Raw genomic sequence first — 27,247 nt, 5'->3', positions numbered from 1 at the left:
TAGCTGCAATTTTTAACCGAATGATCGGTATTTTGAAAATTTTAGCTACAATTTTGTCTATTCAAAAATCATCGTCAATATACATAGGTCCATGTTTTGATATATCCCCCCATATAACTGTACCTCCCGATTTTCGGGTATTTTCAGTGGTCACGAAATTTTCTTCACTAAAATTCGTCAACATGGGCCCATTTTTGAGGGTCTACATTGTTTTGATGAAACTACCCTCAATTTGACTCTTGAAGTTCCCTGCAGCTATAAAACTTTTCCGCCAAAAAATTTAATGATAGGTTGACTCTTTGATATAGCCCCGTAGGTGGTACCTTTTACCTAGCTGAACAAATTTTTTTAGATTAGATTAGATAACACTGTGCAACAAAATGGAGGTGAAAGTCTGGGGCACGGAAAATTCCTCTTGGGGAAGAAAGGCCTTGGTGATGAAATGGCGTGATGAAATTTTTGTTAGAGTCCCTGTGGGCCATCAGGAATTAGCGTTATATCTTTGTTCACTGTTGCTTACTCGTAAGTGCTCAACAAAAACAACAAACAAAGATATAATGCTAATTCATGATGTCTTACCGGGTCTCTTGCAAAAACTTCATCACGCCATAACGCGGAAGTTCGACTCACGGCGCATCTGTCCTTCGGGGTTTTTAATATACACACACCAAGGGCTTTCATCTCCAAAAGGAATTATCTCTGCCCCAACATTTGTGTTCACAGTGTAATTTAAGCAATAGTGGGAGGCAGTAGGAATCTATCCATTGTCGAAAAGTTGTTCCACCTAAAATTGTGAAAGGACCCTAAATGTTCCATTTTAATTAAGACGATTTTATGGTGGAGGGTATAAAAAGTTCGGCCCGGCCGAACTTAATGACTTTTTACTTGTTGTTTCTTAATATTTCTCATCTGTGAGCATTGTTGTTTCAGAATATGCAAAAACTTCCCAGGTGTAAGCACCTTCGATTTTAAATTAGTTAAGTCGCACCGTGACATATGACATCCAAAGTTTTAAATATTTCTAAGAAGTCTTCTTTGGAAGTATAACAGTATAACTTTTAAAGACTTTCTTTGGGCAGAAGACGTTCTGAAGGACTTCATTGGAGATTTAATGGACAGGTGACCTCTAAGTTTTAAAAATGGTCCAGAGGTATTCGTTGGATATAGGATAATATACCTTCTAAAGCTATTATATGCATTGAAGTTAGCCTTGTCTGTCTATTTGTCCAAACATACATCAATTTCTAAAATGGGTAACATCAGTCCTCTCCTTCGGGAACCCTTTATGTTCATTCCTACAGACCCAACACCCCAGCAAAACTTCAACATTTTGTGATTTTATTTCAGTTTAAAGCCACCTCTGGAGTCGTGCCAAACTTTTAGTAGTTGTGATAATGAATAAAAATATAAGGAAAGAACGGGTAAAAACTTTAAAATACCTGAAATCAGGGCTATGCGTCCTGACTTTTCGGAAATGTCGTACTATAACAACACCGGAATGCTGCTTAGGAGTATACCTTGGATAGGTTTGAAATTATCATCAAGGTTGATTATCATCAAGGAAATTATCAAGGAAATTATCAAGGAAATTATCATCAAGGTCGGTTTGAATTATCATCACAACGGTATGTGCATATCTTTTTGGGGAAGTCCATCCTTCCCGAAATGTATGTCTCGACTTTTCGGATATATTTCAAGTTATTACCATCACTTTGTTTAGGGGTCACTCCCCGGATCGATTAATACCCTAGACCAGCGTCAGGCACCATACTTTTCTATTGCATACTTTACGGGGTGTCACTGTGTGAGTGCATGCTTTTTCAATGGGTTGAATTGTGTGTGGAGAGGGCAACGCTAAATGAGCGCACATGGGCGCTCTCTCGCCTGACGCTGCCCTAGACCAGTGTTCACCAGCGAGCCCTTACTGAGAGGAAGTGAGCATACCTTACTGTGTGTTTTGCATTGAAAGTTACGCTCACTTGTTCTCAGTAAGGGCTCGCTGGTGAACACTGCCCTAGACAGACGGCATCGTTAATTTGCATTAAGAACTGTATTTAATTTCACCCTGACAGACGACAGTTTCTGTATTTACAAAACAGCTGTTTGTTGGTAAACAAATGTTTTGTTGTTGTTTGCAATGCAAATTGTGTCTCAGAGCATGACTATGCTCTCTTTCCTACATTAATATGGGCTCTCTTTTACAGCATTGCCACATTGAAATACCTAAATTCAGTTTAAATTTCCTTTGATTTTGTGCATTAAGAATGGGGATAATGCACGAATTAATTTGAATTAAGGCAGTTAATGCAAATTAACGCTGCCGTCTGTCTAGGGTGTAACATTTTTTAAGCATAGCTTGTTCTTGTTATCGTCACCCCAACGATATATAGTTTGCCGAGGGGATTTTCTCTTTTATGAACATGTGCAAAAGTCGACTACACCGTATTTTTTGTGATTTTTTATGAGAAATATTTGAGCGACTTTTATGACCTGACCTCTACAAACTGTTTACAATATTTCCAAATGTTTGTTTTTTTTAGTAGAATATTTAGACATGCGAATTATAAATTTATTTATCTAACCCAGTTAGTTGTTTTCTTTGACACTCCATGAGACTTGCGGAAGTTAATAAGACCCCCTGCTGACAGCGTTGTGGGAACAGAAGCGATAACCCAAGCGAAAACCATTAGAATTCTGTTTAACTTTACGCCAGAAATATTCATAAAAGTTAACAATTTTGACACTTCACACCATGCTGTGAACTAGAACAAATGATAACGAACTTAGAATTTTCCAAAGTTCTCACTGCAAAGACTTTCTCAGAATTTTGCCTATAAAAGCAAATTTTGGTGAAATGGAAATCAGTGCGAAATCAAAACTCAACAAATTCGAATTCAAGTAAACCAACAAAACAAAAATGTTCCGATTCTTAATGGTGGCTTTAATGCTGGGCTACGCATCTGCAGCCAGCCGTATCATTGGTGGACAATTTGCCACACCTGGTCAATTCCCATATCAGGTGTCGCTACAACTGAGAGGACGTCATCATTGTGGTGGTTCCATTATATCGGAAACCTTTATTGTAACCGCCGCCCATTGTACCGTCGGACAAAATCCAGCTGCCATGAAGGTTGTCGTGGGCACCACTGATTTGCTGGCTCGCAATGGCAAAGTGGTGAATGTTGCCCAGTTTATAATTCATCCTCGTTATAATTCACAAAATCAAGATTTTGATATGTCCTTGATTAGATTGGCTGAACCTTTGAAATTGGGTTCCTCCAGTGTGAATAAAATTGAAATGGCCGACGCCGATACTAATTTTGCCGCCGACACTTTGGCCACCATCAGTGGTTTTGGTGCCATCAATGGAAATTTGCAACTGCCCAATAAGTTGAAATTTGCTCGTGTCCAGTTGTGGAGTCGTGATTTCTGTAATCCTCAAAATATTCCCGGTATTACGGATCGCATGATTTGTGCCGGCCATCCTAGTGGACAGGTTAGCTCTTGCCAAGGTGACAGTGGTGGCCCATTGACTGTGGACAATAAGCTGTTTGGTGTGGTTTCATGGGGCTTTGGTTGTGGTGCTCAAGGTAAACCGGCCATGTACACCTATGTGGGTGCCTTACGTTCTTGGATCAAGCAGAATTCGGGAGTTTAAATATTTTCGGATTTTTTTCTAAGTGAATTTCAGAGAGTTTCTTAGTTGGCTGGCTTAAAATGTGTAATTGAAATAAAATATGTTCCATTGCAATCAAAAATAAATAAAAATCTATCCTTTTAAAAATATTCTGAAGGTAGAGATGTTGACAATTTTTTTTTTTTTGGATATGAGATTGTAGATTGAAGTAACGTAGCAATACTCGACCCGGTGCTCTTGAAACAAATTTAAATGGAATGTGCTTACACCTTGGGAGTTTTTGCGGTTTTTTAAACTACAAGGTTCGTAGATGAGAAAAATCGGAAAAACCAAACAAAAAAATCGGCGGAGCGATTTTTAAGTAAATCGCGATTCAAATTGACATTTTTAAGGGTTTTTTTTAAGGTTTTTTCACGATTTCACTTGGAACCCGCAAGTCCTATCGAAATAGGACCAAAGAAAATGTTGTAGCTATGAAAATTTTCTGCAAGATTAGCTTTCACGATACGTTCATAGTTTCACAATGGATTGACGGTATCGCCTCCTTATAAAACAACGTCATGACTGATATTTCCCAAATTAAACATATCGTCACCTTAAATGACCAAAGACGTAACCCTCAAAAGGTAACTTTGAGGGTTACGTCTTTGGGCATTTTAGGTGACGATATGTATATATCTCAAAAAAGGTACAACCTAGGAAAGAATTATGAAAGCGAAATCTTGTAGAGAATTTTCACAGCTACAACATATTCATTAGTCCCATTTCGAAAGGATTTACAGTTTTCAAGCTAAATCCTGAACACCTAAGAAAAAATCTGAAAGTTTGATCTGAACCTCTACATCTCAAAAATGGTAAAACCTAGGAAAATATCAGTCAGCAAATCTTATACAAAATTTTCACTGCTACAACATTTTCTTTAGTCCCATTTCGGTGAAAACCTAAAAAACCCTAAAAATATGAACTTTGATCGCGATTTATTAAAAAATCCATCCAGCGATTTTTTCTTGTTTTAGGACGTCGATATTCACCGTTCGTGCGACGTCGATATTCACCGTCAACGCAAATTGGTCCGTAGATCTTTCGAAGAATTTTTCTCTCAAACCAACCAAACACTGCCTTATCTGCTTGCGCAAGTACCCAGGCTTCGGAACCATACATCAGCACGGGTAGTATCAGTGTTTTGTAAAGCGTTATTTTTGTTTGACGATATGTGGCTTGGTTTTTAAACTGCTTACTTAAGCCAAAGTAGCATTTGTTAGCCAAAATAATTCTTCTTTTTATTTCACAACTGATGTCGTTAGTTGTGTTTACGGTGGTGCCGAGGTATACGAAGTCTTTTACTACCTCAATATTATAGGAACCAACGTCAACAGTTGGCCCGATCTCTATGGACGCATTGCGCGTCGACACCATCAACTAAGTCTTCCCGCCGCTTACTGCCAGACCCATTTTAGCAGATTCTCCTTCGACTTTCATAAAGGTATCTGTTACTTCTTTTACTGATCGTCCCATGATGTCTATATCATCAGCATAAGCAAAAAACATGTGGCAATTGGTGTAGATTGTGCCACTTCTTTTGACGTTTGCCTCTCGAATAACCTTTTCCAGCAGGCGAGAGGCTGTATCCTTGCCTGAAACCTCTTTTGGTACAAAAGTGGGCTGCCGAAGGCTGCTTTATAATCGACAAAAATGTGGTAGGTGTCGATCTGCATCTCTTGGGTCTTCTCCTGGATTTGCCGCAGGGTAATTATCTGGTCAATGGTGGACTTGCCAGTTCTAAAGCCGCATTGGTATGGCCCAATTATCTCGTTGACCATAGGCTTTAGTCGTTCGCACAATATCCATGACACATTCTTGTAGGAAATCGGGAGTAGACTAATAGTAAGTAGACTAATGCCCCTACAGTAAGAGCATACAATCTTATCTCCTTTCTTATGGAAGGTTCCAATCGTAGGGTACGTGTTCTTTCTGCTAGATGGTGCTAACTAGCTGATGAATACACCTTATCAGCGTGTCTCCTCCGGTTTTGAATAGCACGGCTGGTAAGTCATCGACTTCTGCCGGTTTATTGTGGTCTTTACCTCATCTTGGCTGGGCGGTATACATTCAATACCATCTTCTGGGATTGGATCTGTGGTATCTTCGTCGTCTTCGCTGGATACAAACAGGTTTGAAAAATGCTCTTTTCATATCCTGAGCACACTATCGGTATCAGTTACCAAATAACCTTGCAGGTCTCTACAGGATGAAGTGCCTGTACCAAAGCCATCAGTTTGATGCTTCACTCTGTGGTAGAATTTTCGGACTTCATTCTGGCTCATGTACATCTCAATTTTTTCACACTCCCGCTTTTCCATCTCTCTCTTTTTCCTGCGGAAAAGACGTTTCTCCTTTCTCCTTTTCTCCCGATATCTCTCTCGTGAGCTACTCGTTGCTACGGATTGTAAAGTAACCCTATATGCCGGTAGCAGCACGACACTCCTGATCATACCATGGATGGATTTTGCGGCTATTTGCATGGAGTGGGCAATACTTTGCCATTGCGCTGATATGTTATCGGGATGAGGCGTGCTTTGATTAAGCAATTGGGCTAGTTGAGTGGAATATGCTGTGGCTATCTCTTGTGATTGCAGCTTACCGATGTCTAACTTTCGTGTTGTGTCTGTTCGTACTTTGTTTGCTACGTTTAACCGGGTGCGTACCTTTGCTGCAACTAGGTAGTTGTCCGAGTCTATGTTTGCTCCTCGGAACGAACGCACATCCAACACGCTCGATGAATGTCTTCCATCTATCACAACGTGATCAATTTGATTTCTTGTTTTCTGATCTGGAGACTGCCAGGTGCAGTTATGGATGTCGTTTAAATCTGGTGCTGGCAATTAACATGTTGTTTGCCGCTGCGAAGTCTATCAGCCTCATGCCATGGTCAGATGTTTCATTGTGGAGTCTGAATTTTCGACTGTTGGGCCAAAGATATTTTCCTTTCCAATTTTGGCATTAAAATCGCTTAGAATAATTTTAATATCATGGGCAGGACAACGGTCATATGTTCCTTCTAAGCGCTCATAAAATATATCTTTGGTCAGTCCGTCCTTGTCTTCAGTGGGAGCATGAGCGCTGATAAAGCTGATGTTGAATAATTTTGCTTTTATTCGAATTGCAGCAAGTCTTTCATTCACAGGTGTGAAGCTGGAGACCAGGTGTTTTAACCTCCGACCAACTACAAACCCGCAACCAAGCTCATGCTTTATGTCATGACAGCTATAATACAGTGCGTCACCTTTAGGTGTTGTTGTGACGCCTTTGCAGATTCGCAGATCATGGTCCTTAAAACGTTTGCGGGGGTCATCAACTTTAGAGGGGGTTGTTTTTCTTTTCTTTTGTTTTTTTATAGTAGGCTGCTTTTTCTAGGGGAGGGTTACTAACCCGGCGCCCAAACCCAATTTTTTAACGTTCTTATGGGTGAACGCGCGGCACATGTTAGCTCACTACCTTTAACGGGTGTTAAAGGCAGCTCCCCAGGTGATACCACGGGGAGGTCAGTGTCCACTAGAGATGAGAGAGGGACCCAGATTAATATTGGACTTTGCCATGTTAAAGCCGGTCAGGACCGTTCCTTGGTATCTCTCATCCCCTACGTCACCCTATAAACATTGCTGTTTCAAAATCCGCAAAAACTTCGCTGGTGTAAGCGTTGTTCATTTAAAGTTAGTTAAGGCGCACTGTGCATAACATTGTAATATTAGGAGGCGATACATGTCCTAATTTCAATTTCTATTTCTTAATAACGCTAAAAACTACGAAGATATCATAAAAGTCAATCTTGTAGAGAATTTTCACAGCTACAACATTTTCTTTACTCCCATTTCGATAGGACTTGCCGTTTCGAAGCAAAATCGTGAATACCCAAAAAAAACTTGAAAATGTCAATTTGAATCGCGGTTTATTTAAAAAGCGCTCCGGCGATTTTTTTTATTTTTCTCATCTATGAACATTGTAGTTTCAGAATCTGCAAGCTTCCCAGGTGTAAGCTCCTTCCATTTAAATTTGTTTCAAGAGCACCGTGTCGATCCATATGAAAATTCTTTTTATATAATTTTTTTTATTTCGAATCAACACTTCATGCCGATCATGGTCTGGAAAGGAACAACAAATTAATTTACCCTCCACTCCATGATCTAGGGCAATGTTTTAAAACCGACAGAGCAAGAGAAGACATAAATATCATCAGTGGCAGACAATAGCGTATACGTAGCGACAACATGTATACGTACCATAGGACCTTCGTACAATTTATTACTTAAATTATCCCTGTATTGTATTTTTCGCACTATTTCTTTGTTTCCATTTTGCAATTGTCCAATGCTAAAGGTAAAGCAGCCATGTACACCTATCTTCAAAAGGTCCATTATATACAGAAAACCTTCTAACTGAACTCTAAGGACGAACGCAGGGTTTTCTATTAACAGAAAACTTTCCAAATGCCTCCTAAATACGGAAGGAAGACCTTTTAAAGGAATTCTAAAGGCCGAATACCTTCTAATGGCCTTGTATGAACAAAATGGCAAAAAAATATCTCCTCTCCTCAAGGTCTTGTAAGTATGGAAGATCTTTTGTGGATGCAAGATCTCTAATGGTCTTCTACGGACGGAAGACCTTCAACTTCTTATAAGTCTTCTAAGTTCGACAGACTTCTTTAACATATTATATGGATGCCAGGACCTCTAACAGACATTATACAAAAGACCTTCTAAAGGACTTCTATAGGAAAACACCTTCTAAACGGCCTTCATGGACAGAAGGTCTTGTAAAGTTTGTCTATGAGCAGAAAATCTTCACTGGACGGAAGAATTTTCAAAAGTCCTTAAATTTCAGAAGACATTTAATGGTCCTCTTCGGAAATTCTTCTAAAGACTGAAGATCTTCTAAATGTCTTCTAACGACAGAAGGCTTTTTAAAGGTTTTCCACATACAGAAGGCCCTCATTCCATAGACCAAATATCTTCATAGAGTATTCTCTGGACAGAAGTTCTTCTAAAAGTCGTCTAGGGACAATGCGTATTTGAAATAAAATTTGTTCCATTGCAATAAAAAATAAATACCAATTCATCCTTTTAAAAATATTCTGAAGTAACGTAGCAAAACCTGGTAGGTCCCATAACGTTATTTTGACTCAATACTTCATGGCTATTATGGTCTGGAATATAACAACAAATTAATTTACCCTCCAATCCACGGTTGAAGGCAACAAACGAGAGTTAAAAAAAAAAACAGAACAAGAAGAAACACAAATATCATCAATGCTAAACAATGGCGTATACGTAGCGACAACATGTATACGTACCATAGGACCTTCGTACAATTTATTATTTAAATTATCCATATATCGTATTTTTCGCCACATTTCTTTGTTTCCTTTTTGCCATTGTCCAATTGCATTATCACCATTAGCAGCCTTGTGGACAATAATTGCCAGCCATTTAGGCCATAAAGATATTGTTTTGTCAGAAAAGAAGAGAGAAAACCTACGGCAAAAGCAATTTCGGTGAAAAGAATTCTTTTGCATAAATAGTTGCGAACTTGTGATAAGTATTTTTTGATAGTGTTAATGGTCGCGAAATGTATACGATGCAATAAGGAAAGCGATGCCGAGAATATGCTTGGTTAAATGAATGGAATTTGTATTTTATTTGGGAGATATTTAGGAAGAGAAGAAACATTTGGGGATGTAAAGACACAAAAAGAATAAAACGAATGAAGACTAAACTTTTGTTCTATATACACTTTATATATATTCTATGGATAAAGAACCTCCAAGAGTCAAAATCTTCATAGAATAACTATAAAACACCCTCTGCCCATGGAATATCTGCAGAAGGTCTAATATCCATAGAAGACCTAACCATTAGGGATATAAGCAAAAATATCCACACCAGTATCATGTGGAGAATTTTTTTGATTAGAGAAACGCGTTTTTCAATCGATTCGTCGAAAGATGTTCTCGCACTGAAAGCAGTTTCTAAAAGCTTTTTCTTCAGAAGGACGCAAGGCATAATTATATAAGGTAGTATAAGGTAGGTACAACAACTAACACATTTACATAAACAACATTGTTGTTATTGGAAAATTAAATGTCAAAGAAAACCTTCAATAATGGGGTCGTTCTAAAAATTTTCGCACGAAAAAACATAAATACATTTTTAAAATCCTCTAAAATATAACAAATATGAATCAAAATGTAAATATAAATCATTCAGAGCCGTCGTAGGTCATTTTTATTATACGTTTAGGATGAAAAGAATTATTTCATGGTAGCAAATTTCGAAGTTCCAAATTTCATGAGTAGACCCTATTACATTTTGTAAAACAAAATTTACAAAAAAAAAATTAAAAATACAGCTGATTGTAACTTCTACCTTATATAGATGTGCTTTGGAAGGACGTTTGTCCGTGAAAAATATTTACCTGTTTAGAAGATTTTGCCCAAGGAAGACCTATAGAAAGGCATCTGTAGATATATGTACATGACCTTTCGAAAGTCCTCTGTCCATTAAAGAACTTTGCCATGACTTATGTTCATACAAAACCTTTAGAAGGTCTTCTATCCATGGAAGAACTTAAGACCTTCTATAGACAAAAAATCGTCTACAAGCCTTCAGTACATAGGAGACCTTCAAAAGGTCCTCTATAGACAGAAGATCTTCTAATTATAGTCTAAGTACAAAGACATTCGCAAGGTTTTTCATAGACAGAAAATTTTCCAACGGTATTCTAAATACGCAAGGGAGACCTTTTAAAGGACCTCTAAAGACAGAATACCTTCTAATGGCCTTCTATGAACAAAATGCCATACAAAGGTCTCCTCATTATGGTCTTCTAAGTGTGGAAGATCTTTCTAAGATTTTGTATAGATAGAAGACCTCCAATGGTCTTCTACGGAAGGAAGAACTTCAACTTCTTTTAAGTCAGACATTGTTCACCTCTTGTATGGACGCCAGGACCTCTAACAAACCTTATACAAAAAACCTTCTAAAGGACTTCTATAGGAAAAAAACCTTCTAACCAACCTTCATGGACAGAAGGCCTCGTAAAGTTTGTCTATGAATAGTAGATTTTGTGAAAGTTTTCAGTGGACAAAAGACTTTTCAAAAGTCTTTTAAGTTCAGAAGACCTTTTAATGGACAAAAGATCTTCTGCGAGCCTTCTGAACATAGGAGACTTTCAAAAGGTCCCCTATAGACAGATGACCTTCTAACTCTAAGGATGAAAGCATTTTCAAGGTCTTCTATTGACAAAAAACTTTCCAACGACCTTTTAAATACGGAAGGTAGGCTTTTAAAGGACTTCTACAGACAGAATACCTTCTAATGGTCTTCTATGAACAAAATTCCATACAAAGGTGTCCTCATTATGGTTTTCTAAGTATGGAAGATCTTTTTAATATTTTGTATGAATGCAAGACCTTTAATGGTCTTCTACGCAAGTAAGACCTTTAACTTATTTTAAGTCTTCTAAGTTCGACAGACCTTCTTAAAATCTTGCATGGACCCCAGGACCTCTAACAGGCCTTATAAAAAGACCTTCTAAACGACTTCTATAGGAAAAAAGACCTTCTAAACGACCATCGTGGACAGAAGGCCTTGTAAAGTTTGTCTATGATTTTGTGAAAGTATTCAGTGGACAGAAGACTTTTCAAAAGTCTTTTAAGTTCGGAAGACCTTTTAAGGGTCTTCTATAGCCTGAAGATCTTCTAAAGACTGAAGACCTTCTAAAGGTCTTCTAACGACAGAAGGCTTCTTAATGGTTTTCCAAGTATAGAAGGCCCTCATTACATAGACCAAATATCTTCATAGAGTACTCTCTGGACAGAAGTCCTTCTAAAAGTCGTCTGCGGACAGAGGACACTTTAAAAGTCTCTATGGCCTCTATATAACAGATGACCCTTTAGAAGGCCATTCTATTACGTAAGAACTTCTAAAGGTCTTCGATGGACCGACGAATAGAAGACTTTATTGGGGGTCATCTAAGTACCGAAGCACTTTTAAGGTCTTGTTTGGAAAGAACACCTCCTAAAATTTTTCTATGGACATTCTATAAACCACAAGATTTTCCATAGGTCTTATATGGAGAGAATATCTTCCAAAGGTTTTCGAAGGTCAGAGGACCACCAACATGAAGAATACATTCCAATGGGTCTTCTATAGGCGACAAATCTTCGGTAGACATAAGTCTTTCTAAAAGGCCTTCTGTACAAAAAAAATTAGTCATCGTCACCAGAATACGAGACTTAACTCCAGCCGTTTCTGTACCAATCCCTGGCAATACACATTTTTTGCCATTTAAATGCAATGAACTCAGAGGTATGATCGAGGAAATAGTGGACTTTATGTCCCAAAATAATATCATGGTCGAAAGGATCACCAGCCTTATCTATACCTACTTACATATCTCGCTTGAGCCTACCTCTACTGACCCGTACATGCAGTCAGATGTGGATCTGTCGTGGTAGAGTTGTTTTACGTACACATACCGCCGTTCGTTATATATTGAGCATATGAACAGCTGTACTCCAGATTATAGACCCAACATTAGCCCCTTTTGAAGGTCATAACCAACTTTTCTAAGATTATTAAATCACAATCATGGCTTGTGGCATTCAGTCCTTGGTAATGACCAGAAGGGTATAGTGCTGGCTGAGCATATTGATAGCTCTACGTTTTGCACGGTCAATGAGAATGTCCCTACAAGAATTCGCGGAGAGTGTCATAGTTCGTCAGACATAACTATCGTGTTATGTGGTCTGGCAAATAACGTCAACTGGTCTGACAAATGACGTCACCGTGTCTGACAAATGACGATACCTGGCCTGACAAATGACGTCACGTGGTTTAACAGCCTGTCGTGTCTCTTGGATCGAACCATCTCCCAATGATCGTCTCCATCAGCATACCACCCGGTTTCGTCAACTCTGAACGCTTTACTTTGATCAATCATGGGAACATTGTTATTAACAATCCCCGCTTCACAGAACTTCCAACCCTTCGTATTTTCGGATACCAGAAAGGATGTTCCGCGACATCATCTAACACGCAGCCGCTCGCTATATTGAATTAAGTCTTAATTTCCCTGCCTAAGAAGTGAGTGGGACTTGCTAATGAGTGTGATGAACTTGATCGCGCCAAACCCAGTGACCCCAGAGTTAGGGAGCTGACTCTGAAAATCAATAGGTTGTTCGGTGAGCATAAGCGGAACAAGTGATACATCATCTAAATAGTTGCCACATTGAAAACGGATTAATTGACTTTTGGACAATGGTTATGTCACTCACGAACCCTGGGTCCTTCCAAGCTACGCAACGTTACGCTGACTGATCCAAAGAGGGGCACAAGTTATTTTAATCGACAATTTGTTGAAATGACTGACCTATGTTGACGATTTTTGGTGGGAATGTTTAAGACCACTAGGAACCACAAATGTGTAATTACAGGTAGTTCGGTCTAAAGATGTCATTAAAATCCTCAAAACTCCGAAAATCGGGAGGTATCGTTGTATGGGGGCTATAGCAAAACATGAACCTATGTTGACGATTTTTGTGACCATTGAGAATCTTTAATGTCAAATTACAGCTAGTTCGGTTAAAAATTGCAGCTAAAATCCTCAAAATACCGAAAATCTGGAGGTACCGTTATATGGGGGCTATACCAAAACATTGACCTATGTCGATGATTTTTTGTGGAAAACTTTCGTTCGGTTAAAAATTGTAAATTTTGGTTTTTTTATTCGACCTTTATAATTGTTTGAAATGAAATAAATTGATCAAGCTCGAGGTCTAGATAGACCTCGAGCTTGATCAATTTATTTCATTTTAAAGTTAAAAATTGTAGCTAAATTCCCCAAAATACCGAAAATCGGAAGATGACGTGTGCGGAATATAACTTTTCAATTTTCCACTTTAGGTTTAAAAAATATTTTCAATCACGTTGGCATTGATATTTATTTTTTGTTTGTCAATGTTATGAAAATTTTCCAGAATAATTTTTATTCAGTTAGAAACATTCGTTCATGTAATTTGGAATTTAAATCAAATAAAATTTTGTTAGAAAATATTAAACCCTCGTTTTCTACATTGGTGACCCGCGAATGGCGAATTGCGACGATGAAAAATTTTCCTCTGCCTCTTCATCTCCACCTATTGAAATATCTCGTGTTGGTGTAAAAATCCCACCATTTTGGAAGACAAAATTCTTAGCTTTGGTTCCGGCAAATTTAAAGCCAATTTTTTAATGCTGAAATTATGCAGGATGAAACGAAATACCATACATTGGCTGGATCAATTGAGACGAATATTCTCAACACTGTAAGTCATATCATCGAGAATCCTCCATCCAGCAATAAGTATGAAGCATTAAGATGGCAATGCTAGCTGAACTTCAAGATTCTGAAGAAAGAAGATTGCAGAAATTGTTGGAGAATGTCGAAATGGGCGATAGAAAACCATCTGCCATACGAAGGGAGATGCGCCAGCTATCATCAGGGAAAGTATCAGACGACATGCTCAAATCTTTGTGGTTTCAACGTTTACCAACCATGATAAAAACAGTCTTATCCGTATGTACCGACAGCCTGGACAAACTTGGAGTCATGGCGGATAAAATTAATGATCAACTCGGCAATTCATCGATATCACAAGTTAGTAAGGAGAATTCGTGTTGTTGAGTGAAATTTTGAAACGAATCAATAAGCTGTCAATTAACGATGGACATCGTGCAAGAAGTAAGACCAGAAATCGAAATTCCTGTCAATCTCGTGATACTTCTAAACGTCTATGCTGGTATCATTTCAAATTTGGAAGTAAGGCATCCAAGTGTCGCCCACCGTGTACATATAAGACGGAAAACTAAAAACTCCTTCGTCTATGGTGACGGATGAAGGGGGTTTGAAGTTATGTCGCCTAATTTAAAGAGACATACATATTAATCAGCAGTTCCTCGTGGATACCGGCGCGGATGTGTCTGTGATACCCGCTTCAATTTTGCAAAACGTTCAACGCCTCATTGGCTCCAAGCCGCCAATAGCACTACTGTAAGAACTTATGGTGAACAAATCTATGAGCTGAATCTTGGTTTGCGAAGAAATTTTGTTTGGCCATTTAAAATTGCTGACGTACCACAATCAATTATCGGGTCCGATTTTCGGAAGCATTTCGATTTGCTAGTTGATGTTAGAAGACACTGCCTAATTGACAAGAAAACAAATATGACAATTGTATGCTCAATATATAACGAACATCTGTAACAAGCAATACGACTCCAAAAGATTCTCCTTTCCACTCTCTTTTAGAAGAATCCAAGGATATCACTAAACCGTCTAATAAATTGTGTCCAGTCAAACATTCCGTGAAACATCTCATTGAAACAAAAGGATTGTCCGTCCATAGCAAGCCCAGAAGATTGTCTCTTGAAAAGCTGAACATTGTAAAGAAGGAATTTGAATATATGATGGAATTTGGAATTTGTCGTGGAATTTGTAGTACCAAAACAGAACAATGAATGGCATCCATGTAGGGACTATAGATCATTAAATAAGTAACCGTTCCAGATATATGTAGGAATGGGTAACGCAGCCACTACAACTGCGCGCCCCACTTTCTTGCTAAATGTACTAAATGAACACAGCAGACGTACGACACACGACTTAATTAAAGACACACACTGAACACAGCGCAACAGAAGAAACAAATTAGTGAACACAGCTCATTGAGGAAAGAGAACTTCACAAAAAGTTAAATGCCTAGCGACAAACTAAGGAAAATCACATTCACTGCAGTTGCTCTCCTCAGCGAAGTATTAGAAGCTAATCACTTAGAAGTTTTAGAAGTTACAATAATTATTTGAATTTAAAATTGAAGAAGTTAAAAGTATGAACTTGAAGTTTGTGAAATATTAACTTTGTGTAAATATGTAAATATGTTTTGTTTCACTTAATATTTGGTTTGCGCAATGCTACACAAACATTTCAGCGTTTCATGAACGAGGTACTTAGAGGTCTTGATTTTTGCTACGTATATGTATATCGATGACTTACTAATTGCTTCAGCAAATTTGGAAGAAGAAACATCTACGTTTGTTATTTGAGCGATTAAGAACTTATGGACTTACCATTAATATCTCCAAGTGTGAATTCGGTAAGTCAGAATTAAGATTTCTTGGATATTTCTTAACACCGGAAGGTCTACTTCCAAACCCAGAACGCATAGAAGTGATCAAAAATTATACGTTACCCGAAACTGTTTTGGAGTTAAACCGATTTCTTGGTGTTATCAATTTATAACGTCAATTTATACAAAACGCTGCCGAAGCACAAGCCGCTCTTCGTGAAGTTAAAAAGGGTCAGAAAAATAACGACAAACGGAAAATTGAATGGACTCAAGATCTCAGAAATACATTTGAAGAGTGCAAAAATCAACTTGCAAATGCTACACTTCTTTCTTATCCTGTTCAGGGTGCGCCTATATCTCTTTGGGTCGATGCATCTGACTTTGCCATGGGTGCGGTTCTTCAGCAGTATGTCAATGATAAATGTGTACCTCTTGGATTCTATTTCAAAAAGTTTTCAGAAGCGCAACGCAGATATAGCACGTATGATAGCGAACTACAAGAGTCATATTCCGGTCTGAAACATTTGCAATATTTTCTTAAAGGGCAATCATTTTCGATTTACACCGACCATAAACCTCTTTCGTTTGCATTTCTACAAAAATCAGAAAAAGCATCACCGAGACAATTGCGCCAACTAGACTACATTGGTCAGCATACCACGGATACCCGATATATTCGAGGAAAAGATAATGTGACAGCTGATTTCTTGTCCAGATTGAATACGATTGAAATGCCTAATTCATTTAATTTCAACGACTTAGCAAAGGTTCAAGAAACTTATGAAGAACTAATTTCAATGTTATCATCTACGGAACACAGTCATTCTCTCAAGAAAATCAAAACGACCGAATCAGAACAGGAATTATATTGCGATTGTTCAACAAAGAATATTCGACCTTTTGTCACGAAGAGATTCCGAAGGGAAATATTTAATGTAGTCCACAGTTTATCACATCCAGGAACTCGATCCACTCTCAAACTTGTAGCTGATCGTTTTGTGTGGCCATCGATGAAAGCTGATATATTATCTTGGGAAAAAACATGTGTTACTTGCCAAATGTCAAAAGACATACCAAAAGCGTTGTAGGTTCACGTCCTTTGCAAATATCAGCATCGACATCGTTGCACCTTTACCATCTTCGTAAGGTTGTAGATATTGCCTCACCTGCATTGACCGTTTCACAAGATGGGCGACATCACATCTGAAACTGTGGCTTCTGCATTTCTACAAGGATTGGTGGCTAGATTTGGTGTTCCAACGGATTAAGGACGGCAATTTGAATCCCAATTATTTCTAGAGTTAGCTATGGTAATTGGATCGAAAGTTATTCACACGACGTCTTATCATCCACTATGACCAAAATTCACTTAATTCGGTCAAAAAATTTAGCTAAATTACATTAAATTGTGATCTATAACAAAACGTGGTGCGGAAGTTTATTGAACTCTTGAAACTCCAAGTGCCAAATTGGAGCTAATTTAGGCGGAAATGTATATATACAACCCATCTTCGAACTTGACCTACCCATATAAAAAAGACACTCGCTTGCAAAAAATTCAGCGTTATATCACAATTATTGCGGACGCTAGAGTGATTACAACAGTCGGAAATTTCTAGATCGTCTTAGAATTTTATCGCGATCATGAATATATATAATTTATATGGTCTCAAATGATTAGTTCTATGTGTTACAAACAGCAAAATAAACTTAATATACCCTTCATACTATGGTGGAGGGTATAAAAATAGTACGGGAACGAAGCAAATGCGATGCCCAGAGAAACAACCCGATGAACTTCTCAAGTAAAAGCGAAACCGATCGTAAAGCTTTGGTTGTTATCTGTGACTTCTTAAAGGCCTGCGTACATAAGCTGCCTTGCCTGATTGCCTTTCTGACATAATAAAAATAAAAGAATAAAGAAGGCCAAGCAAATTTCGAACTGGGTTGCCCTTTTCTTTTTTATTCTTTTATCAGAAGCAAGCAAGGTAAGCAGGCAAGGCAGCTTATGTACGCAAGCCTTAAATGTTATATATCCAACTTTTCATTTTTCCAAATCACTTCGAAGAAGAACTTAACAGAAATTGTTTATTTATTCTTTACATTTACTTTACATTGAGGGCGTATGAACTTCCTTATGAAAAATGCCTTCATTATTGTCTGCCAAGGTCGCCACTTGCCTGTTAACAATAGTAAAAGGGTACTCAGGTGTTCATTGTCATCCGGATTTGGTTAACCACAGTAGTTTAAATTTCTTATTGTTCAAACTGTCACAAACCATCATGTCCTAAAGATTTAACACACACAGTATCCGTCATTTGTTTCGCATGACAGCCAAAGTTTGTTAAAATATTTTATTGTCCTAAAATCCTTGGATATAATTTCGGTTTCGCATGTCAGTGAACCGTAATCCGGTAATTTTTGTTAATTGTCTACTGATAAATTAACCACAAAATTTAATTTTATGCTTGACAAAATTTCAAACATAAATAACCTTAAGTGTCTGGCAAATGTATATGTGTGTCGGTGTGTTTGATTGGCTGCTTAAAAAGGATGACCCTTTCAAGATGACCGATGACCCTTGTAAGAAATTTGAAGAATTGTGTAAACTAAATCTTATTATTTCGGACAATATGCTATAAGGTGTTTATTTTCATTTTGAGTTAATTTAAAGTTAATTGGATTTGGAAATATTTTCATGAGGCATATTGACGGCAACATATTGAAAAATAGTTATTAAGTGAAAAGGAATAATGGCAATGGAACTGCCTTATTTTAATATAATTTAAAATATACAAAACTCCACTATAAGTTATTCTTTTGTATTGGATTTACGATTAACCTTCCGTAGAGGTGGTTGTTTCTTTGGCAAGGTAGAGCCTTGTACCACCATTCGGCCAATTAATGCCTTACTTTCATAAAAACCAACGGTATAATTGAAACTTATTATTGGTGTATAGGCAGGTAGGGTGTCTTCGGTTAAAATAAAATCCGACATGCTATATAAAATATTCTGAAAATAAAAACAAAACGGAATTACTCTCTTTTTTTGGTAAATACATAACTTCTCGCTGATTACTTACACCCTTTATGGGGCAGTTGCATGGCAAATTACTTGACGACATTAGCTCCAGGAATAGCTTTCGTATCATGGGCATTGCTTGTATGCTATCCAGTGCCTCACAAACAATCAATTTAATATCAAGAAATGTATATATCTTGGGATCATTGGCATATTTATAGGTAATTTTAATACCAATCTCTGCATTGTCCAGCAACTGACGCTCCAGTATAAAAGCCATGTTCGATGAAAAACGATTGGTGCCTAATTGTGAAACACTGGAATTCATAAATTTTATCGGATAGGCGGGAGCAAGTACAGGTTGGCTGTGATATTCAACGTTGAAGTTACGTTTTGCTAACTTTTCATAATGGTATCTTTATTAAATTTGAAAATTGAAAATAAATTTTATAGACAACACTTACCACATTATTTGTCACAACAAATATTAATAATAAAAATTGTGCCACGGTTTTAAACATTTCAGAAAAATTACAGGAAATACTGATCTATCGCTGAGGTATATAATAAATGTGAAGTTGAATTTCTTGAATTTATAATTACAACTAAAAATGTTTTTCAATATCGTTTTGAAATAAATATCCATTTCCAGATAAAGATAGTTAAACATTGATATGCTTTTTGGATGTGTTTTGGAGAAACTAATTGATTTTTAATAGTTTAGCACAATTTATTAGTAGCATTAGTTTTAATAAAAACCACAAACATGTGAGACATTCCATAACATAAGATATTATAAATTACAAAAAAAATCGTTAAGTTCAGCCGGGCCGAATTTTTTATACCATCGACCATAAACTATTGTTAACCAATTTGGAATAAATGGTTCGACCACGGATAATCCAAATGCCTAAATTATCTAATATAATTTAAAACAAGTAAAAAGTCGTTAAGTTCGGCCGGGCCGAACTTTTTATACCCTCCACCATAAAAAAGTCTTAATTAAAATGGAATTATTAGGGTCCTTTTACAATTTAAGGTGTAACAACTTTTCGAAAATGCTAATTCCTGATGGCCCACAGGGTCTCGAACAAAAATTTCATCACGCCATAACGCGGAAGTTCGACTCACGGTGGATCTGTCCTTCGGTGTTCATAATATACTCACCAAGGCCTTTCTTCCACAAGAGGAATTTTCCGTGCCCCAGACTTTCACCTCCATTTTGATGCACAGTGTTATTTAATCTAATTAAAAAAATGTGTTCAGCTAGGTGAAAGGTACCACCTACGGGGCTGTATCAAAGAGTCAACCTATCTTTAAATTTTTTGGCGGAAAAGTTTTATAGCTGCAGGGAACTTCAAGAGTCAAATTGAGGGTAGTTTCATCAAAACAATGTAGACCCTCAAAAATGGGCCCATGTTAACGAACTTTAGTGAAGAAATTTCGTGACCACTGAAAATTCCCGAATTCGGGAGGTAAAGTTATATGGGGGGATATACCAAAACATGGACCTATATTGACGATTATTTTTAAATAGACAAAATTTTAGCTAAAATTCTCAAAATACCGATCATTATAGCTAGTTCGGTTAAAAATTGCAGCTAAAATTCTCAAAATACCGAAAATCGGGAGATACCGTTATATGGGGGCTATACCAAAACATGGACCTATGTTGACGATGTTTCATTGGAGATATTATATGACCGCTGAGAACTTCAAAATTCCAATTACAGCTATTTTGGTTAAAAACTGTAGCAAAAATTCTCAAAATACCGAAAATCGTAAGGTACCGTTATATGGGGGGCTATACCAAAACATGCACCTATGTTGACGATATTTGGTGGAGATGTTTCATGACCACTGAGAAACTCAAATTGCAAATTACAGCTAGTTCGGTTACAAATTGTAGCTAAAATTCTCAAAATACCGAAACTCGGGAGGTACCGATATATGGGGGCTATACCAAAACATGGACCTATGTTGACGATGTTTCGTGGAGATGTTTCATGACCACTGAGAACCTAAAATGTCAAATTACAGCTAGTTCCGTTAAAAATTGTAACTAAAATGCTCAAAATACCAAAAATCGGGAGGTACGGTTATAAGGGGGCCATACCAAAACATGCACCCCTGTTGACGATGTTTCGTGGAGATGTTTAATGACCACTGTGAACCTCAAATGTCAAATTGCGGAGAGTTCGGTTACAAATTGTGGATAAAATTCTCAAAATACCTAAAATCGGGAGGTACCGTTATATGGGAGCTATTCCAAAACATGGACCTATGTTGACGATGTTTCGTGGAGATGTTTCATGACCACTGAGAACCTCAAATGTCAAATTGCAGATAGTTCGGTTTAAAATTGTGGCTAAAATTCTCAAAATACCGAAAATCGGGAGGTACTGTTATATGGGGACTATACCAAAACATGGACCTATGCCCATATCCTTTGGGATATAAGTTTGTTGATCACTAGGAACCCTAAGTGCCAAATTATAGCTAATTCGGTCTGCAAATGTGGCGAAGAACGTCAAAATACCTCAAATCCGGAGGTACCGTTATATGGGGGCTATACCAAAAAGTGGACCGATATAGCCCATCTTCGAACCTGACCTGCCTATGGAAAAAAGACCCTCGGCACTCTATCTCAATTATTGCGGACGCTAGAGTGATTACAACAGACGGACAGACAGACGGACAGACGGACATGGCTAAATCATCTTAGAATTTTATCCTGATCAAGAATATATATACTTTATAGGGTCGCAAATGATTAGTTCGATGTGTTACAAACAGAATGACAAACTTAATATACCCTCCATACTATGGTGGAGGGTATAAAAACACAAAAATACACTTTTATTTTTTAACAGAATAAATACCCATTTAAAGTCTTCCAAAGACAGAAGACCTATAGCCGATTTTCTATTCAAGTATAAAAAGGAGAGGAAACCTTTTCAAAGACCTTCTGTCTTCAATGAAGGTCTTCTTCTTGGAAATTATTTTGGCCACTTTGTGCTATGTGTCAGTTTACTGAATCAATTACTTTTCAATACACTCAAAAAATCGGGTGCGTATAAGAATGAATATTGCATTCGCACAATATTCCTTCAAATATTCATACGCCGTATATTCCATCACTGAAGGCAATTAGACTTTTAAATATTCTTTAAAAATCCACGGCTATTGCCAAGACAATATTGGTAAAATATTCTTTAACAAGTAAAAAAGTATCAGTCGGCTTTGTCGGCAGAGATATACCCTCAGCCTGTGCGGATTGAATTACTTGTTTCCAAAAAAAAAAACTTATGTATTTCGGGGGGTTTTCAAAATTGTGGCCGAATGCACCGACAAAAGTATGGATAGGATTAAAGCTCAAAAATTTGCGGGGATATCGATAGATAGGGCTTTTATCACACTAGCCTGCGAAAAACATAATATAGCTATATTCAGTTCGAGCCCTCCAGCTACTACATATGGTGCCATAGGGGAAGTATGGACTTGCCCCTGATGAAGCTTATACCGTTATATGGGGGCAGTGAATGCAAGTTGTTACAACAAAACTCAAAGCGATTCATGAACAGGTCCTAAACTGAACTTTTCCGAAATTTTGTGTGGGAGTAGCCGAAGGAGTGGACCGATTGAGTCCATATTGGAACCTCATCTAAGTCTGGCAGAAGTTTCGCGATATGCAATGTATGGACCCTATAGGTTACTCCCTTCAAGATTTATCGTGCACGCAAATTTTCCGAACATTTCCGAACTTTTGTGGAGGAGGTATCGGAAGGAGTGGATCGATATAACCCATCTTTGAACTTGGACAAAATATTGCGAAAGCCAAATTTTGGACCACATTGGTGCATCCGTTCGGGAGTTATCGTGCGTACCATCCAGACAGACAGACGTACGGACATTGCTAAATCGACTCCAAATTGTCTGAAACACATTTCGTCCAAACATACTTGGGGTCTAAAACGATGAGGCACATTTTGTCCGTATGAAAGTGTATACATATACCCTCGTTAGCATAAATGCTGAGGGTATAAAAAGATATTATTGACATTGAAAACAAGAACTTAGGATCAGTCGACTCTGCCGACATAGATATACCCTCAGTCTACGTAAGTAACGAGTGTACTTGACCTCCTCTTTGCCAGCTGCATAACCGTAGCCAGCTATTTGTAGTCGGCTACCTGCTTTTTTCCAGCTGCCCCACTCCTTGCCAGCTCTATAATCGTAGTCGGCTATTTATAGCAAGGCTGCTCAAAGGGCGCTCTTTTGCTGTCGGTGTGTGTCAATTTGCTCACTTACACAATTAAAAAAGAGAGCTTTTGTTTTTGAAATGAAAATTTTCAATAGACAATTTTTTCCATTTCAAAAGACAACCCAACAAACCAACTTTTCTCGAAGAAAACATCATATTTGAATTATAAATTCTTGTGCAGGCACTGGAGAAGAAACGAAACTTGATTCTCTTGAAAATAATGAATGTTTATGCTAATTATTAGCTTATCCGTGTAATTGAAGAATGTATTTATACGAATAAATACAACTAAACCGTTCTTTGCCAGCTCAACCACTCTTTGCCAGCTCACCCGCTCTTTGCCAGCTACCCGCTCGCTGTTCAAGGCTACACGCCCGCATCCAGTTCACCGCTTCGTCCTGTCAACGCTTGTAGCTAGCTACCCGCCGTTCAACGCTCGTAGTCCGCTACTCGCCCACATCCAGCTCACCGCTTCGCCCCGTCAACGCTTGTAGCCGTACAACGCTCGTATTCCACCACTCGCTCGAATCTGGACAGATACTCGCTCACCAGTCAACGCTCGTAGCCCACGACTCGCTCGAGTCCAGTTCACCGCTCAGCATCGTCAACGCTTGTGGCCAGCTAATCGCTCACCAGTCAACGCACGTAGGCCGGGGCACGCCCAATTCACCGCTCTGCACCGTCAAGGCTTGCGGCCAGCTACTCGCCCACCAGTCAACGCTCGTAGCCCGCTGCTCGCCCAATTCACCGCTCTTCAACGTCAACGCTTGCGGCCAACTACTCGCTCACCAGTCAACGCTCGTAGCCTCCTGCTCGCCCAATTCACCGCTCTTCACCGTCACCGCTTGCGGCCAGCTACTCGCTCACAAGTCAATGCTCGTAGCTCACCACTCGCTCGCATCCAGTCCACCGCTCAGCACCGTAAACGCTTGTGGCCAGCTACTCGCTCACCAGTCAACGCCCGTAGTCTGCCACTCGCTCGTAACCAGTTTACCACTCAGCTCTGCTACTCGCAACCAGTACACCGAGCGGCAGTCGACAGCTCAGCGCTAATAGCCAGCAAGCTCGTGGCAGCCTACCGTTCGTATCCAGTTACGCGCTCGTAAACAGTTCACAGCTCGCATAAAGCTCACCGCTGAGTAACGCTCGTAGCCAGATACTCGCTCGTAGTCAACTTATAGCTCAGCGCTCCTAGCCAGCAAGATCGTGGCAGCCTACCGCTCGTATCCAGCCACTCGCTCGTAAGCAGCTCGCATCAAGCTCACCGCTCAGCAAAGCTCAACGCTCCTAGTCAGCTACTGGCTCGTAGCCATCATACCGCTTGCATCCAGCTAAACGCAAGCTTCCCACACCAGAACCTGAATATTTCACAGCACTCGAGTAAATGACGTATACCGAAGCAAAGACACCGAGGGCCGATAAACAAGCATACCTACACAATCATCTATATCCGAAATTCCACTTAAATACTATTCCACTTAAATACTGGAGACGATTGAGCTTACCTCAGCCTTAGACAAAACTACTCGTTATACAGTATCGGCCAAAACTAAAGCACCCCCTCAGTGAATTTTTTTGAAATGATAATTTTTTTATGAAAACTAAATTATAAATTTATATTTTATTTTTCCTTTTATTTATTTATATCTTTATAATTGGAAAATACAAAAATAAGGAATTCAGAATTTAATAAACAAAATTTAAAATTCAAAAAATATTTTAGGTCGCAAATATAAGCGGACAAAACTAAAGCACCCCCCAATTCGAGGTACAACAAAAACTATTGAAATCAATATTTCGTTGCGTATCCTCTATTCTGAATGACACAATCACATCTGTTTGGTATAGAAGATACTAAATTATTAATTACTGCAGGCGAAATAATTGATTTTCGGAAAATTTAGCTTAAATCCTCAAAATACTCAAAATCGGAAGGTACCGTTATATGGAGGCTATACCCAAACGTGGACCCAGGTCCACGATTTTTGGTGGATATGTTTTGTGACCACTAAGAACCCTAAGTACCAAATTACAGCTAATTTAGTAGGAAAATGTGGCTTAAATATCCGAAATACCGAAGATCGAAAGGTACCGCTATAAGGGGGCTATACCAAAACATTAGCCGATATTGTTCATATTCATCCAAAAATGATGCTACAGCATTCTCTGGTCAAATACTAAATCCCTTAGGATTAAAAATTAGCAAAAGAACGAATTGCAAAAGAATGGTAGACGCCGGCTTATTCAGTCGACGACCAGCAAAAAACCTTCCGCCTCCATGTTTTACAGCGTCTTTGCAATATTTAGGATTTAACGGTTGCCCATTTGGTCCAAGCATTTTACCATCTGAATACTTTAAATTAAACATAGATTCATCGGAAAACAGTTCAAATGGGTCTTGGCGAATGCCAGTCTGGCTCCTTCATTTTTAGTCGATATGAAAGGTTTTTTTTTTTTGCTGGTCGTCGACTGAATAAGCCGGCGTCTACCGTTCTTCTGCAATTCGTTCTTTTGCTAATTTTTAAACGTTAGCGTATTGTATTTGACTAGTGGATGCTGTAGCATCATTTTTGGATGAATATGAACAATATCGGCTAATGTTTTGGTATAGCCCCCTTATAGCGGTACCTTCCGATCTTCGGTATTTCGGATATTTAAGCCGCATTTTCCTACTAAATTAGCTGTAATTTGGTACTTAGGGTTCTTAGTGGTCACAAAACATATCCACCAAAAATCGAGGACCTGGGTCCACGTTTGGGTGTAGCCTCCATATAACGGTACCTTCCGATTTTGAATATTTTGAGGATTTAAGCAAAATTTTCCGAAAATCAATTATTTCGTCTGCAGTAATTAATAATTTAGTATCTTCTATACCAAACAGATGTGATTGTGTCATTCAGAATAGAGGATACGCAACGAAATATTGATTTCAATAGTTTTTGCTGTACCTCAAATGGGGGGGTGCTTTAGTTTTGTCCGCTTATATTTGCGACCTAATTTTTTTTTTTGAATTTTAACTTTTGTTTATTAAATTCTGATCTCCTTATTTTTGTATTTTTCAATTATGAAGATATAAATAAATAAAAAGAAAAATAAAAAATAAATTTGTAATTTAGTTTTCATAAAAAAATTATCATTTCAAAAAAATGTACTGAGGGGGTGCTTTAGTTTTGGCCGATACTGTATATGCCTGACGAACTGTGACAATATTGGCTTATTCTGGTAGGGGAGTCCTCATTGGCCGTGCAAATAGTAGAGTTACCAATCTGCTCAGCCAGGCAGTTGCTTATCTGAGTTTTCTGCACCCCCGCTACTATGAAATTCGTCCAACTCATAAAATTTATTTGCTCGATCATACCTCGAAGACAATTGTAATTACATTGCAAAACGGATACATTTTTAGAGACTGAAGCAACAACGGTTAGTGTTAAATGCTGCGTGTGCAATACTGCGGGGAAGTCGTGTATTCTGCTGATGACAACCAGGACTCACTGGGGCTGTGTTCACTCAGCATGTCGCACCATTGTCCCTGTTGTAATCCCTCGCATGGACGTTTCCCATGCAGTTCCGACATCTGTTGCATCTCACCGGAGTTTGAGTGTGGTGAATGCGGATGTGACAAACTGAGCCCATATAATTTGTTACTAAGTTTCCTCCGTCCCGACACGGACTAATAGAATCCCGAACAGGCATTCCGATTTATGTTGCACAGAAAAAGTCCGAAACAGGGCCATGCCCTGGGATTGTATGACTCACCTTTGCTGGCATACTTATCAGGCTTCAGTAGCGGTACCATCCTGCCTATTTTTCCAGACTTTGGTAGCAATCAGGGTGTCTAACGATAAGTAAAGGCTATTGCCATTGAAATTCCGCTAGTACTAAGCGCTTTAGATAATTTTGCCTCCTCGGCTAGAAGAGATCGCAAACGACGGAATAATCTGCTATTATTGGTGACCAAAATTAGTAGAGGGACACCCAGCCCACGGGACGTTGCTGAGATACTTTCCCAGTGCTTGGAAAAGTGCTGGAAATGCTGATGGTGGCAAGGCTTAAGAAGTGCTACAGCGAATGATTGTCTCCGCATCAGTTGGGTTTTATCGAGGGTAGAGTGGACGCAGTAGAGGTAGCGTGTATGTGCAGAATAATTCGAGGGGGTCAAGCGGC

The 27,247-nt window shown here is 38.5% G+C and overlaps 2 protein-coding genes across 2 annotated transcripts; one reads left to right on the top strand and one right to left on the bottom strand.

Annotated features, from left to right (window-relative positions):
• The first annotated feature begins 2,927 nt into the window (after positions 1–2,927).
• On the top strand, positions 2,928–3,658 carry LOC141406205 (trypsin-1-like). The gene has a single exon (XM_073991403.1). The coding sequence runs from the start codon at positions 2,933–2,935 to the stop codon at positions 3,656–3,658; it is 726 nt and encodes a 241-aa protein (XP_073847504.1). The 5' UTR covers positions 2,928–2,932.
• A 14,951-nt stretch (positions 3,659–18,609) lies between these two features.
• On the bottom strand, positions 18,610–26,879 carry LOC141386858 (uncharacterized). Its single transcript, XM_073955762.1, has 3 exons — positions 26,840–26,879; positions 18,881–19,122; positions 18,610–18,810 (listed from the first exon to the last, which is right to left on the bottom strand). The coding sequence occupies exons 1-3, from the start codon at positions 26,877–26,879 to the stop codon at positions 18,610–18,612; spliced, it is 483 nt and encodes a 160-aa protein (XP_073811863.1).
• Between the last annotated feature and the right edge of the window lie 368 nt (positions 26,880–27,247).

The sequence above is a fragment of the Musca autumnalis genome, unplaced genomic scaffold, assembly GCF_047663935.1.
Source record: "Musca autumnalis isolate F117 unplaced genomic scaffold, ASM4766393v1 scaffold_5, whole genome shotgun sequence".
Classification (NCBI taxonomy): Eukaryota; Metazoa; Arthropoda; class Insecta; order Diptera; family Muscidae; genus Musca; species Musca autumnalis.
This window is presented reverse-complemented; position numbering and strand designations above follow the sequence as displayed.